We start from the raw sequence: 16,981 nt of genomic DNA on the forward strand, positions 1-16,981 counted from the left end.
TATAATTATTGAATAAAGTCATCCAGGCTAATTCTAAAGCAGGAATCTTTCAACGACTTTCTATACAGCCGTTTCCTCTACTTAAACAATGTCAGTGAGGAAAATGTTGATCAAATCTTGAAATTGCTCATCTCTTTTATGGCAATCTCTGATTATTACGTTGAGCACACGTCTATTTCTCTTTAGCAGTAACCTATTGGTCTAAATTTACTGGAGCTCTCGAAAACAAAAACTTAGTCTGCTTCTTCTTTCACATAACAGTGTTCCCTATACTTGAAGATCTCTCTCACATTGCCCCTTAATTTCATCTTTAAGCTAGGGCTCATCATTCTGTTGTTTGTCAGTAATTCCAGATACCTTGCCATGTGGTACAACTTCCTCTGGATTGATTTAGTGTTGTTTTTCTTAAAATATGGTCCAAATAGTGGAGAGCACAGTAGGATAATCTACCACGTTGGTCACTGGACTACCAATGAACTAAAATTTTTCTTAACATTTTCAGGGTTTTTAAATTGTGAATTATGCCATGATATGAAAAACTGCACATGACACATATGTGGTCTAAAGAATAGTAAATGTACATATGTGTCCTTGCCACCCAGTTTAGGAAGACTCTTTACACTTCTTAAGACCCCCTAGGACCCCTGCCAAGAGGAAGACACTATGCTAAATTTTGTATTTATGATACTAATGTGTTTTTTTTTTTATTTTAACATCTGTGAATCCCTAAAACTAGTACATTGTTTGGTTTTTCTTGGTTTTGATAATGTAAAAGAATTGTAGTTTCTATTTTACTGTGAATTGCTCTTATCTTAATGGTATATAGATAAGCTAGGTGCCTTTGTATAACTGTAATTAATTCATTTTCCTTCCAAACTAAAGTCACTTGTTGGTGACTTCTAGACATGGGTAGTTTTGTGTTTTTTTTTATTTTTTATTTTTTATTTAAACTCCTCAGATGGGTGACTCAGTAGGTTGAGCATCTGACTCTTGATTTCAGCTCAGGTCATGATCTCATGGTTCATGGATTCAAGCCCTGCATCAGGCCCTGTGCTGACAGTGCAATAGCCTGCTTGGGATTCTCTCTCTCTCTCTCTCTCTCTCTCTCTCTCTCTCTCTCTCTTTCTGCCCCTCTCTCTGCTCATGCACTTTTTCTGTTTCTCTCAAAATAAATAAACTTAAAAAAAAAAACCCTCTCATGATTCCAATGTACAGCCATGATGAAGAACCACTTCCTATCTGTCTATCTGACCCAAACTTGACCCTGCTTGCTCATAATGGGCCAGCCCCGTTCCTCAAACATGCTGCATTTCCTCTGTCTCAAGGTGTTTGTGGTTGCAGTTCCCTTTGCCATTCAGGATACCACAGTACATTTAGTCGGCATGTCACGTAAGGCTACTCTTGGCTCTAAGTATCACAGACTTTCCTGGTTTTTGATGACCTTCCCAGTTTGGGGGAGTACTCATCTGTTATTTTGTAGAAGGTCCCTCAATTTGAATTTATCTGCTATTTCCTCATGGTTTTACTGGGATTATGGTTTTGGAAGAGGAAAACTACAGAAGTCATATGCCACTTGAGGCATTGGGTATTAAGCTTCACCTCCTGAGTGGAAAGTGTCTACATAAATTGTTTGAAATTTTTCTGTATGGGAGATATGTCTATTCTTCCTGATTTATTTGTTAAACAATGTATTTATATTGGTATGGATTCAGGGATATTTATTTGAAAATACTACAGGGGCACCTGGACGGCTTAGTTGGTTAAGCGTCCGACTTCAGCTCAGGTCATGATCTCTCCATTTGTGAGTGTGAGCCCCACATCGGGCTCTATGCTGAAAGCTTGGAGCCTGGTGCCTGCTTCAGATTCTGTGTCTTCCTCTCTCTCTACCCCTCCTCCCCTTCTCATGCTCTCTCTAAAAAAAAAAAAAATAACATTAAAATACTACATATCTATTTTGTTGCTCAAATTGTTCCAGCTTTGACCAGTGTCAGCTCTTTCAGGGTCACCTCTTATCTTTTTGACATGCCCCTATCCATTTGTGACGCTACAAAATGCTCCAGGTTTATCTGATGTATTCCCTCCTCAGTCCTAGAACCAGTCATTTCTCCAGTGAGCCCTGGTCTACTTTATTGGAGAATGGTATGAGAAATCAAGGTCTAAGTGGTACGTGTACTAGTTGCTACTAGGGTGTTATTGCACTAGGTCCTCTCAGCTGACAGAGCTAGGAAATATAGCTATGGTTACTAATCCATTCTGTAAATATAGCTATCTTTCTGTATCTATATTAAGCTAAACATGACTTCATGTGGATGTTTCCAACTCAGTCCAATACCATTCATTCTAGGCTTTCCTTCCCTTGGAAATGCCCATTTTAAGTAACTCTATCAGAATTCATTTTTATGTATCATGGAAAAGAAGCCTCAATAGTAGCTGATTAATTAGTAACAATTAATGTCTTAGAAAAGACAAATATTAGTATTGAAGCTCGAGGCACAGGCGACGTTTTGGCAGATTCCCTTGTCAACTAGTGTAGTCTGTTCTGGGAATTTATGTGATTAACCAGACACCTTGCAGCAAGATACAGACCATAGCAAGACCATTCTTCACAAAGGGGATATTCAAATTGTTGAGTCATTTGAGATTAATAAACACAGTCAGCTGTAAATGTTTGTGAACCACTAGAGTTGACCACAAAAGGAATTTGTATGCAATTTCATTGGTGATTTCTTGATTTCTTAAGAAAAAAAAAGGATTTTTATAATAGTAATGCTTGTGGATAAAGGCACTTAAAGAAAGTTATCAAGTAAAATCTAAATACTCTCTCCATTTCATGAATCCATTCCTCCTCTTTAGAAGTGATCAATACTAACAATGTTTTAATTATCTGATTTCCCACTAATATTTATTTTTTTAATCTGATTTTTTTTTTTTAATTTACATCCAAATTAGTTAGCATATAGTGCAACAATGATTTCAGGAGTAGATTCCTTAATGCCCCTTACCCATTTAGCCCATCCCCCACTCCGACACCCCCTCCAGTAACCCTCTGTTTGTTCTCCATATTTGAGTCTCTTATGCTTTTTCCCCCTCCCTGTTTTTATATTATTTTTGTTTCTCTTCCCTTATGTTCATCTGTTTTGTCTCCTAAAGTCCTTATATGAGTGAAGTCATATGATATTTGTCTTTCTCTAATTTCACTTAGCATAATACCCTCCAGTTCCGTCCATGTAGTTGCAAATGGCAAGATTTCATTCTTTCTGATTGTTGAGTAATACTCCATTGTATTTATATACCACCTCTTCTTTATCCATTCATCCATCGATGGACATTTGGGGTCTTTCCATACTTTCGATAGTGCTGCTATAAACATGTTGATATAAACATTTCGATAGTGCTGCTATAAAGTGTCGATAGTGCTGCTATAAACATGAGGGTGCATGTGTCTCTACGAAACAGCACACTTGTATCCCTTGGATAAATACCTAGTAGTGCAATTGCTGGGCCATAGGTAGTTATAGTTCTAATTTTTTGAGGAACCTCCATACTGTTTTCCAGAGTGGCTGCACCAGCTTGCATTCCCATGATTTCCCACTAATATTTAAGCACACGGTCTATTTTATAGTATTTGTATATACCATATATATTATTTTTTGCACAAAACATTGTGCCTTATGTTTATAATGATACGGAAAATGTCTGTGTGCCTCATTTTTTCTTTAACTCTTCATAGTTGCCTGACTTATTTCGCCAGAGAAATGTCTTTTTGAAGCTACTCCTTGGAGTATATGGCTCTTTACACCAGAAGTGTTTGATAGGTCAGAGTAACAAAATTGGTATGTTCCACTCATACTCTGCCTTTGTGGGAACTCTGCAGCGGATTCCTTCATGGACTTGTTTCTCCCGGATCATCTTCATTGACTTGGTAGACACCCAGGGTCCCATCCTCTGTTGAAGGGGGCTTCCACATATCCAAATCCATTGATAAGGGAAGTTTGCCATGGGCGATAAGCCAGCTGGGGAGATCTGCAAAGTGTGGGAGCTGAAGTAGACATCATTTTTGCTGAAGGGCACTAGGTGCCAGCCTATTTCACAGTGTTGGGTAGCACTCCAAAGACATTAAGGAAAACAGCAACGCTGGACCACCTCCCATGGCTTCGCTGGCACTGGTTGCTCTTAATATTAGTTTATTAGTTCTCAAACTTTAGCATAAACCAGAATCACCTGGAGAGTTGCTGAATCTATAAGTCTGGTGTGCGGCCTCAACATTTGTGTTTGTAAGAAATTCCCAGGTAATGTTCCACAGTTAGGGAAAACTGGTATTTTTCTTTTGCTGACTTCACACTGGTCTTTGTGCTCATTTGGGAGTTTTACTGTAGGGAACTAAATTCACTTTGCAATTCTACACTGGAATCTTTCAGTCTTAAAGAATAAATTTTTCTTAAAGACCTAAATTTTTTCAGCTTCAGCCACTTTTTTTTTTCTGTAATTCAGCAGTAATTATTTCTTCTCCCAAAGCAGTCGTGGCATATGTCCCATTGTTGGATTGGGGCTAAGACCCTAAGGGTATAAGAAATGAAATTTGATTGTGCGCAAGGGGGGAGATAGGACGGAGAAATCCATCAGTTGCTACTTAGAGCTATTATCCTACTGTTGGAAAAACTCAGACTCTGTTCCCTCATAACATGTATGTTGTTCTGTCATAACAATTTTTTTACACAGTGTTCTACCAAATTAAAGGAAATTTGATGACTGTGCACATAAAACTTCACTAGAAGTTGTGATCTACATTATCAACTATACCATGATTTTTATAATTTCATTCCTTTGTGCACGCTATCCTCTATCTAAAGAAGTAGAGTGGCTTTAGAAAATAAGTTTCTTTACTATCAAGTAATAATTTAGAGGGTGACTTTGAAAATAAAGTTTAATCCTTCAGTTAGAGTGCATGGCAGATAATAACACTGATAATGGCTACCATTATGGAGTCATTACCATCTGGAAGGTATTTGCCAAGCACTTTACCTGAGTAGGCTCCTTTAATAAGTCATATTGAAACACATGAATAAGTCAGACTCATCATGCAAGGAATTGAAATGAACATGGTTAAGACTAGACAGAAGATGCCCATGTATATGAAGAAACTTTTCCTTTGAATAAAGCGTATTGAAAAAATAATTTCAATAACCTTGCATTTCCTAAGTAAAAAAGTAAATTTTGGAAAATTAAAGAATCTCCAAGCTGAAGTGATAATATTTGTGACAATTGAGGGACTCTTTCCTCACATATTTCTTCAGCTGAAAATCTTGATGTGGCAGATTAATGGATATTGATTTAAACTTTTTTAAAACATCCTTTTGAAATATACCAAAAGGGTGCAAATGTCAAGTTTATAGTTAGAGCAATTTTCACAAAGTGAGCACCCACATGACTAGTACCCACATCATAAGACAAAATATTGCCAACACCCAGCAGCTCCCTATGTTTCTTCCAATCATCATCTCCCCAAAATAATCCCATAGGTGCCATAGGTGAGTTTTACCTGTTTTGTGAACTGATAAATTTTTTAACCTCTGTTCCATTAATTCTGGTGATTTGCTAAAAGAAAACAATTTGAGATATATTCCTGTAGGATAATGTTTGGCTACTTTTAACAGTAAAACATAGGCCAGAAGCTATCTCATTATGTATTCTTAATATCACTGTGAAATGAAAGTAAGCTATAGTTTTTCTTTTTAACTTTCCAACTTAAAAATAGTGTTTGGTGATATTTGGTAGGGGCTCCAAGGTCATTTTATTGCCAAAATAAAGGGGCGGGATGCATCATTAAGAACTCTACAGGTAGATCAGGAGGTGTGGTGTACCTTCCCAGGCAGGAGATCACACAAAGGCACCAGACAGGGGAATAGTGGCATTTGGCTGAGCTAAACACAGTGCGTGTTGGTAGAGCCCCATGGGGTTAGATCAAACGGTAAAAAAATGACTCCTCATGTCAAACTTTTCTTGTTCTTTCTCCAGGAAAAATAATCCACTCTTCTGGACTATTGTTGCTGGGGACCATGACAGAACCCTGAAGGAATCAACTGAGCAGGTGAGAAATGTTTTGAAGGGTCATTCTGCCTCTAACCTAAGTGTTATCACATGCTGGGGAATACCTTTAGCTAAAATATGTAATTAGGTACCCATCTCCTAGTGTCCCTATACAGTTACCGGATGTATCAACATTTAAAGATACGATCTGTGGAGCCCCTGGGTGGCTCAGTTGGTTAAGCCTCCAACTTCAGTTCAGGTCATGATCTCACGGTTTGTGAGTTGGAGTTCCGTGTCGGGCTCTGTGCTGACAGCTCAGAGCCTGGAGCCCACTTTGGATTCTGTGTCTTCCTTTCCCTCTGCTCCTCCCCTGCTCATGCTCTCTCTCTCCTTCAAAAATAAATGTTCAAAAAATTTTTTTTCAATAAAAAACATAAAGATATAATCTGAGCTCACGATTACATCAGAGAATTAAGTGAGGCAGGTCAGGAAATGTAAATTCAAGTCTGTGTACACAGGTCCACATAGCCTGCTTTCTCCAGGACTGTCCTCAGAAAGTTCATGGCCTCCTGCAAATTACAAACACAGATTGCCCTTTTCAATTCAGTACAGAGCCACCTTCATTGCTGATGCATGGCAATACAGAGATTGAAGGTTTATTTTGGACTATTATGCAAAGAAGTAGTTTGACTCATTGACTTTATCTTGTAATTCGCTTGCTCACCACTGATACAGGTGAGAAGGGCCAAGCACGTTGTGGTGCATGAAGACTTTGATAGCCGGAGCTTTGACTCTGACATCGCCCTAATACAACTGAGCTCTCCTCTGGCGTTCAACTCCGTCGTGAGGCCGGCGTGTCTCCCAGAAAGCACGGAGCCACTCTTTTCCTCTGAGATCTGTGCTGTGACTGGATGGGGAAGCATTAGTGAAGGTGAACATTTTACTTTTGCATAAAAATTATTGCCAGTTGCTAATTTAAAAAACTTGGTATGGAAATGATGTCAAGCAATACCTGCTTTAGCCTTTCTTCTCTCTGAAAGATAGAACCCATGTTTTATTTAGTCATAGGTGATTAGAGAATGAACTGTTTTATAGTTTTCCGTCAGGGTGACTTATAGGGACGTTAGATCTGTAAAGAGCCAAATAATATGTTTCTTTGTCTTTGCAAGCCATATGTTCCATGTCCCAGTTATCCAACTCTGCCATTGTAGTGCAAAGCAGCCATAGACATACACATCTAACAGAATGGATGTGGTCGTGTTCCAGTAGAAGTTTATTTATGAAATTTAAATAAAAAATTTTTAATGTTTATTTGTTTTTGAAGGAGAGAGACAGAGTGTGAGCAGGGAGAGGCAGAGAGAGAGGGAGACCCAGAATCTGAAGCAGGCTCCAGGCTCTGAGCTGTCAGCACAGAGCCTGATGCGGGGCTTGAACCCACAAACCGCAAGATCATGACCTGAGCTGAAGTCAGATGCTCAACCGGCTGAGCCACCCAGGCGCCCCTGAAATTTAAATTTCATATAATACTCATGTGTCATGAAATATTACTCTGGGGCTTTTTAGAAGCCATTTCAAAGTGTATACATCATTACGAAGAGGTCTGGGTATGGGGCTGGCACAGAACTGGTCTGCTGGCTGTGGTTTGCTGACTGCTGGTCTAGATCATAGAGTTCTTAAAGCCACAGCAAAATACTGGCAGATCTGAACGTGTTGATGTTCGCATTTTGCCTCTTTCCACTGTAGAAGATGGTTTCCTTGTACATTTTCCTTGTGTTTGTGTGTCATTTATTTGGGATCTGCTTGTCTGTGAGCATAGCTTTACTGTGCCACCTGCAGCCACTCTGCATGTTCCTCAAACCTGCCCAACCACCAGATGAGGAGGTTTTATCCTGCCCGTGTTGTAAATGAGGATATTATAGCTCAAGAGATTTAAGTCACTTGCTAAGATCCCATAACTAGTACTTATCAAAGCTAGGATTTAAAATCAGCGTGGTTCTCCTCTTGCACTGTTGGTGGGAATGCAAATTGGTGCAGCCGCTCTGGAAAGCAGTGTGGAGGTTCCTCAAAAAATTAAAAATAGACCTACCCTATGACCCAGCAGTAGCACTGCTAGGAATTTACCCAAGGGATACAGGAGTACTGATGCATAGGGGCACTTGTACCCCAATGTTCATAGCAGCACTCTCAACAATAGCCAAATTATGGAAAGAGCCTAAATGTCCATCAACTTATGAATGGATAAAGAAATTGTGGTTTATATACACAATGGAGTACTACATGGCAATGAGAAAGAACGAAATATGGCCCTTTGTAGCAACGTGGATGGAACTGGAGAGTGTGATGCTAAGTGAAATAAGCCATACAGAGAAAGGCAGATACCATATGTTTTCACTCTTATGTGGATCCTGAGAAATTTTACAGAAACCCATGGGGGAGGAGAAGGAAAAAAAAAAAAAAAGGTTAGAGTGGGAGAGAGCCAAAGCATAAGGGACTCTTCAAAACTGAGAACAAACTGAGGGTTGATGGGGGGTGGGAGGGAGGAGAGGGTGGGTGATGGGTATTGAGGAGGGCACCTGTTGGGATGAGCACTGGGTGTTGTATGGAAACCAATCTGACAATAAATTTCATATATTGAAAAAAAAAGCAAAAAAAATAAAATAAAAATCAGCGTGGTTCAGCTGATACTCTTTGGTGCTTTTTCTTTTTTCTTTTCTTTTTCTTTTTTTTTTTTTTTTTACATTTAGAATAAAGTCTGAACTGCTAGCCTGACTTGGAAAACTCTGTGATTTGGCCTCCACTTACCTCTCCAACTTCCTTTCCTCCCTGTGTCCGCTTCAGGCATTGTGGCCTTCTTTCTTCCTCTTCAACACAAGACCTGTTCTGCTTTCTGAAGCTTGGAACACTCTTGCTTCAGTCTTCTCCCAGGTGCCTCCTCATCGTTCTGCTCGCAGCTCAGAACGGCACACCCTCCTCCGATCACTTTGCTGCCTCAGGACTGCCCTTCCGTCACATTTGCACCACCCAGTTTTATCATTTCATCACACACGATTGTGCTTTGACGTTAGTGTATGTAATCATTCTCCACATCTCATCCGTTAGAGTGGAAGCCTCGTGGTGGCAGGTGCCTAATTCTGCACTCTCCTCCAGGGCTACTGATGCACCTAGCATAGAGTAAATGCTGACACCTTCAACCGTCACCACCTCCGTGACCACCAGACAAGTGAAAGGCACTTACTTACAGTCTTATGAAAGGCGAATTCATTCTTTCAATCTGAGAGAAAATGAGTTCTTAATTTTAAGAAATGGTAAAGACCAGTGGCAGGAATGGTCCCTAAAAAGAGGATTTCAAAAATCATTAAATTTATTTATGTATTAGATTGATACATTAAAAAGCACGAGCTTTAGAGTCCAACCTAGGCTTAAGTGCTAGTTTTGCCCCACATGTGCTGTGAGATCATATTTTCAAAACTCTTGTGTTTTTTTTCATGTGTGAGGTCAACGTGATCATATATGTGAACAACCCACCTCACAATGCTGTATTATTGGGTTGGAGTAATATTAAGGTACTGTACAAATATAAGGTACTTGCTAATACTAAGCTTTTTTAAAATTAGCCATGAATCCAAAGTGATAGAATAAGTCATGCAGAATTCATGTTAATACAGTTCTGTCTGAGGGTCAGTTATGAGAAGTATTGTAGTGTTCATTGTTAGCCTTATAGCCTTCATTTTAGTCCTTTATAAAATTTTTTTAATGTTTATTTTTGAGAGAGAGACAGATACAGAGCATGAGCAGGGGAGGAACAGAGAAAGAGAGAGAGAGAGACAGAATCCAAAGCAGCCTCCAGGCTCTGAGCTGTCAGCACAGAGCGCGACGCAGGACTCAAACCCACGAACTGTGATATCATGACCTGAGTTGAAGTTGGATGCTTAACCGACTGAATCACGCAAGCACCACCATTTTTAGTCCTTTCAAATTGGAGTTGAGATTAGTCTCAGTGACAATAGAGGAAAAGGGGATATGATTTTGGTTTATATTAGGAAGTCTTATAAATATGTTCTCACATTTATAATATATTTTTATCTGTAAATATACCATTTAAAATATATAATCATATACATCCTATACAACACCAATTCATATCTTGCTGAATTTTTCTTTCTGAATTTTTGTGTAACAATGTTTGAAACACTAACTTTTAAATCAAAAATAAACTAGAAAAAAATGCTTCTGGTTTTGTTCTTTTGATAATGTATTCCTTTACCAAAATGCCACATTTGGGAAATAAAGACACCCTATGTGAGACACATTTTTTTATTAACATCAGCTCAGGCCAAACTGAGTGATTGCAGTTACATTACTGCAAAGGAAGTCTGAAATTAAATATGTCTTTTTAACATAATGTGTTGTTTACTTCATTAAGAAGCTGTATTTCTGAATCTGTTTCTTAAGCAGGTGGCGGCCTCGCAAGGCGCTTGCGGCAGATTCAGGTGCTTGTGTTAGAAAGAGAGGTCTGTGAACACGCTTACCGCTCTCACCCAGGAGGGATCACAGAGAGGATGATCTGTGCTGGCTTTGCAACCTCTGGAGGGAAGGATTTCTGTCAGGTGAGATGACTCTGATTTTGCAAAGGAAGATCCAGGGTCATCTGATGGAGACTCTTCTTAGGAGACATGCTCAGAACCACAGGTAACCATTACAGCCTGTGCCTGATAGCATCACACTACACCCTTCCAGGAACGCCAGTAGGACAATGGGAAGAGGGAGTTCCTGACTCCACACTTGCTGAGATGGAGAGAGGGCCAGAAAGCAGGTGGGGACCGAGGAGCCCATGAGAACACAGGGGACAGCAGCACTGCTAACTGGCCTGCAAGAAGGAAGGTGTGCTCAGAGAGATGTAAGGCTGTGGGAAAAGAGGAACAAGCAGAGAAGGATTCTAAGTCAGTGTATCCTACTTATGAGTTAAGGTTTTTAGCTTTTTAATTTATTTTTTAAACCTTTTTTTTCTTCAATGTTTTTATTTATTTTGGAGAGGGAGAGAGGGAGAGCATGCACAGGGGAGAGGCAGAAGGAGGGGGACAGGAGATCAAGCGGGCTTCTAGTGCTGTCAGCACAGAGCCTGATGTGGAGCTCAAACTCATGAATCCTGAGATGATGATCTGAGCCAAAGTTGGATGCTTAACCAACTGAGCCACCCAGGTGCCCTGTTTTTTTACTGTTTTGAATTAATATTAATATCTCCTATGTACTCACTCTTAATTTTCAGATTAAAATAAAATAATCGTGAAGAAAATGAGAAACTTTGAAAAAGTGTTATTCATACGTAGTGGAACACAAATCACAAAACAATAGTTTAATTTCAGTGATATTTAGAGGCAAAAGCAGTGCAGGTATATATTAACATGTCAGTTGCACAAGCATGCTATTGGCAAGTTCAAATCAGCTAAGAGGAAGACAGAATGTGGACAAATGGACTGTAAAACACCAGCTTTAATATCCAAGAAGGGGCGCCTGGGTGGCGCAGTCGGTTAAGCGTCCGACTTCAGCCAGGTCACGATCTCGCGGTCTGTGAGTTCGAGCCCCGCGTCAGGCTCTGGGCTGATGGCTCAGAGCCTGGAGCCTGCTTCCGATTCTGTGTCTCCTTCTCTCTCTGCCCCTCCCCCCTTCATGCTCTGTCTCTCTCTGTCTCAAAAATAAATAAACGTAAAAAAAAAAAAAAAAAAATCCAAGAAGCCACTTGAGGAATGTGACTTTAGATATACAACCAAAAAGGATTTCTAATGGTCTATAGCCCACCTTCAGTATTCAGTCTGGATTTGAGGCAACCCACTGATGGGAAAGTTGGGGGTCTGCAGGGAAGATCTACTTCTCTGGGTCTGTCATTTCATACTGGTCTAGAGTTCAGAGGGAAGAGAGGATATGTCTCTAGTCTGTGCTGCTTTTTGATAGTCTTTCCCCTTAATCAAGAAACATGAACCAATGGGAGAAAACTGGGTGTTAATCTAGATGGAAGTCTTTCCATGTGAAAATGTGAGGTGAAAAGGAAGAAAGTTCCCTCTTAACACTGAGTATCAACGGATGGTAGTTAAACACTTTTGTGGTGGCAAGTGCTACTTAGATTCTGTTCTCTAAAAAATTTTTTTTGAGTGTTTTAATTCGCATTCCCCAGAAGCAGACCCTGAGACAAGGATTCAGGTACAATGGTCTGTTTAGGAAGTGCAGCTATCCCTGGTCAGAAAGTCTAGAGGGCAGTATAGAGAAGGGAAGGCAGGAAATGGAAGATGTGCTATTAAGTCGGCTCCCACAGTAAGGGGACTGAGCTTGATCCTGCAGCAATGCAAAGTACAGCACGTGTGGTCCCATCCGAGGGGTGAGGGAGCTGGACTTGCTCAGTCATAGCTCCAGGGCTGCTGGGGGAGGAGTCTGTTAATTCCTCAGGACTTTGCACACTTCTGGCCTGTCTCATGGATGCAGTGGAGGAGAGGAACAGCCCTCAGGCACAGGGCCGAGATGGCGACTGGAAAACTTGAGAAATATGGGAAGGGCACTCACAATGTCTGCCAGAGGACAGAAATGCCATGTTATAAAAATCAAATAGAAAAGTACTCTGAATGAATGTATTTATTCTTCCCCTTGTGAGGGATGGTTTTCCTCTGTGCTTCGAATCAAGGAAATCACAAATGGTTTCTTTATCTCTGTCATGTTTGACAGAATCTGACATTAAGGGAACACCTTATTCTGTATCGAGAGAGCAAAGGAGAACTAGGGAGGGAATTAGGTCCATGTCAGAGGTGACCCAAATATTGTGGCCTCGGTGGGCATGTATTTCAGCTACATCGAACTGTCACTTTGCATCATGACTGAATTTGCTGCCAATACAAGGGGAGGAAAATAGAGGAGTTGAGATTCTGGCTAATAAGTGGGACTAGTTAAGAACACTAAATTACTAGCAAGATGATTGCAGAAACGTTGATGATATGGACTCAAGCATTTCTATCAGGTAGTTGATTTTTACCCTCCTGTGTGTGCTCAGAGGTAATGGACTTACTAATGTGATTTCTCATCCAGGAAGGTGAGCTAGAATGTTGGACTGCAGAGGCACGGAGTTTTGGTGACCCAGTGTAGAATCCTGTGCTTCTCCGCTCACAACACATCTTAGATAGTTTTTAAAATTTCAAATTCTTTGACCTGCAAAGTCATCTCTGTCCTCACAGAGTGGTGTATGTCCTGTTCCTGCTGATTTTCCAATCTATTTCATACTTCTCTTGCTGACATATTTCAGCCACACTGATTACTTTCTGACCACACAACTTGCCTAACTTGGGGCCTTAGCCCAGATATCAATTCTGCATAAAATGCTATTCTTCCTGGTTTTTGAAAACCCAGCTTCTTCTCATCTTTCATGTATCCACTCATGTTATTGAAACTACATGCACGTACACGTGCATGTAAGCATGCACAAATACCTGCCTTTATTCTCTACTATTCTAAATATTTTCTTTATAGCTGTTATCACCATCTAATTTGTTGATACTCTCTCTTACTCCGAATGCCTAGTTCACAATAGGCAGTGAATATTTTTTTCAAATAAATAGATACCATTTGCTTATTGAATATTTACTGTATGCTAGGCCCTGTGATAGGTATGGGAAATAAAAGATAAATTAGACAGGTTCTGGAATGTTTGTAATTGCCTGAAAAATTGTGTATTTTGTATGTATTGGTACTGCATGAATAAGTTATTTAAGGAAAAAACCTGACTTGACACATCAGACCATTTCAAACTCGAAGGGGTCATCAGTATATATAACCTTGTTTCATAAGGAAAAAAATTAGGCCCAGAGAAAATGTTCATTGTTCTATATTATTATAGGCTAGGGAATCTATCTCCCTATTCCCACTTTAGGATTTCTTCTGTGAGATTCTTCATAGAAAATAAACTGCTATAAAAAAAAAAAATTAAAAAAAAAAAAAGAAAATAAACTGCTATATCAAATATATCATCAACTCAGTTTATTTTATGAGGAGACAAAGGATTTAGTTTGATTCTAAGTACATTTGTGTCAAAAAAAAATGGGGGCGCCTGGGTGTCTCAGTCAATTAAGTGGCCGACCTCCGCTCAGGTCTTTTTTTTTTTTTAATTTTTTTTTTTTAACGTTTTTATTTACTTTTGAGACAGAGAGAGACAGAGCATAAAAGGGGGAGGGTCAGAGAGAGAGGGAGACACAGAATCTGAAACAGACTCCAGGCTCCAAACAGTCAGCATAGAGACCGACACAGGGCATGAACTCACATACCGCGAGATCGTGACCTGAGCCGAAGTCGGAGGCTCAACCAACTGAGCCACCCAGGCGCCCCATCAGGTCTTGATCTAATGGTTCGTGAGTTTGAGAACCTCATCAGGCTCTTCACTGACAGTGCTCGCTCTCTCCCCCTCCCCTATTTGTGCATTCTCTCTCTCTCTCTCCCTCAAAATAAATAAGTTTAAAAAGGGGCTGATTGAAAATTAGACTTTCTTTTTTTTTTTTTTTTAATTTTTTTTTCAACGTTTATTTATTTTTGGGACAGAGAGAGACAGAGCATGAACGGGGGAGGAGCAGAGAGAGAGGGAGACACAGAATCGGAAACAGGCTCCAGGCTCTGAGCCATCAGCCCAGAGCCCGACGCGGGGCTCGAACTCATGGACCGCGAGATCGTGACCTGGCTGAAGTCGGACGCTTAACCGACTGCGCCACCCAGGCGCCCCTGAAAATTAGACTTTCTTAAGAAGAAAATCTGTTTTAAGGCTTTTTTTTTTTTTTACAGCTTTTTTGAGCTATAATTGACATATAGCATTGTATAAGTTCAGATGTGTAACGTGATGATTTGAAGCAGTTGTGTATTGTGAAATGCTTACCGCAGTAGAGTTAGTCAAAACCTCCATTACTTCATATAATTACTATTTCTTTCTTGTGAGAACACTTAAGATCTACTTTCTTAGCAACTTTGAAATATATAGTATTGTTAACCATAGTCACTATGTTGTACATGAACAATCCTTGGAATTGTTCACATTATCACTGGAAGTTTGTACCCTTTGACCAAGATCTCCCCATTTTCCTTACTCCCCTACCCTTGGTAACTATTCATTCTACTCTTGGTTTCTTTGAGTTTAGCTTTTATACATGTAAGTGATATCCTACAGTATTTGTCTTTTGCTGTCTGACTTTTCACTTAGCATAATGTCCTCAAAGACCATACATGTTGTCACAAATGGAAGGATTTCTTTTGCTCTCATGGATGAATAATATTCCATTAAATATATATATATAATATATATTATATATATATTATATTTTTTATCCATTCATCCTTTGATAGAAAAATAGGTTGTTTTCATATCTTGGCTAGTGAATAAAACTGCAATAAATGTGGGAGTGCAGATACCTCTTTGATAACCTGTTTTTCTTTCCTTTGGGTATATACCCAGAAGTGGATCATATGGTAGTTAATTTTTAATTTTTTGAGTAATGTTTATATTATTTTCCATAGTAATATACCAATTTACATTCCTACCAACAGTGCAAAAGGGTTCTCTTTCTCCACATCCTGGCCAACATTTTTTGCCTTATCATTTTGATGATAGCTATTCTAACAAGTGTGAGGTGATATCTCATTGTAGTTTTGATTTGCATTTCCCTGATGATCAGTGATGCTGGGCATCTTTTCATGTACCTATTGCTCCTCTGTACGTCTTCTTTGGAAAAATGCCTGTTCAGATCCTCTGCCCATTTTTTTTTTTTTAGTTGGCATGGTTTTTGTTATCAATTTGTATGAGTTCTTTTTATATTTTAGATATTAACCCTTTATCAGATACATGGTTTGCAAATATTTTTTGCCATCTCATAGGTTGCCTTTTCATTTTTGTTGATTGTTTCTTCTGATGTTTAGAAGCATTTTAGTTTTATGTAGGTCCACTTAATTGATTCTTGCTTTTGCTGCTTGTGCTTTTGGTTTCATATCTCCCCCCCCCCAAAAAAAATTAAAAATTGTTGCCAAGACCAATATCAAGGACATTTTACCCTATGTTTTCTTCTACAGGTTCTATGATTTGTAGCTTTATGTTTCAGTCTTTAGTCCATTTCAAGTTAATTTTTTGTGAGTGGTGTACAATAGGCTTATTTTTCTGCTTATGGCTGTCCAGTTTTCCCAACATCATTTGTTGAAGAGATTATCCTTTCCTCAGGGAGTATTCTTTGCTCCTTTGGAAAATATTAGTTGACTGGATATGTGAGAGTTTTTCTGGGCTCATGAGTCTATCCCATTTGTCTATGTGTCTGTTTTTATGCCAGTACTATAGTATGCTGACTACTATAGATTTGTAACTTATTTTTGAAATCAGGAAGTGTGATGCCTCCAGCTTTGTTCTTTCTTAGGATTGCTTTGGCTATTTAAGGTCTTTGGTGGACCATATGAATTTTAGGATTATTTTTTCTATTTCTGTAAAAAATGTCATTGAAATTTTGAAATGGACTGTATTGAATCTATAGATGGCTTTGTTTAGTATGGACACAATATTAATTTTTCTAATCGTGAACATAGGAATATGTTTTCCATTTGTGTCTTTATCAGTTTCTTTCATCAAAGTCTTACAGTCTTCAGTGTAGAGATCTTTGACCTTTTCGTTACATGTATTCCTAAGTATTTTATTTTGTGATGCTTTTGTATGCAGGATTGTTTCCTTTACTGTTTTATTTCTTTTTTTCCAAGTTTTAATTTAAATTATAGTTACTTTTAACATACAATGGGGTATTGGTTTGAAGTGTAGAATTTAGTGATTCAACATTTACAGCACCCTATGCTCATAACAACAATTGTCTTCCTTAATCCCCTGTTTATTTCTTTTTCATATGTTATTACTGTGTAGTGACACAACAATTTCTGTATGTTTGCTTTGTATCCTGAAACTTCACTA

At 39.1% G+C, this 16,981-nt stretch overlaps 1 protein-coding gene across 1 annotated transcript in view; it reads left to right on the forward strand.

Moving 5' to 3' along the window:
• OVCH1 (ovochymase 1) overlaps positions 1-16,981 on the forward strand; it is a 57,088-nt gene that overhangs the window by 26,208 nt on the left and 13,899 nt on the right. The window contains exons 16-18 of the mRNA XM_040487861.1: positions 6,016-6,088; positions 6,763-6,958; positions 10,483-10,634. Coding sequence (XP_040343795.1) covers positions 6,016-6,088; positions 6,763-6,958; positions 10,483-10,634 — 421 coding nt within the window. The remainder of the gene's footprint in view (positions 1-6,015; positions 6,089-6,762; positions 6,959-10,482; positions 10,635-16,981) is intronic.

Source organism: Herpailurus yagouaroundi, unplaced genomic scaffold (assembly GCF_014898765.1).
Source record: "Herpailurus yagouaroundi ecotype Mexico unplaced genomic scaffold, PumYag 166, whole genome shotgun sequence".
Classification (NCBI taxonomy): Eukaryota; Metazoa; Chordata; class Mammalia; order Carnivora; family Felidae; genus Herpailurus; species Herpailurus yagouaroundi.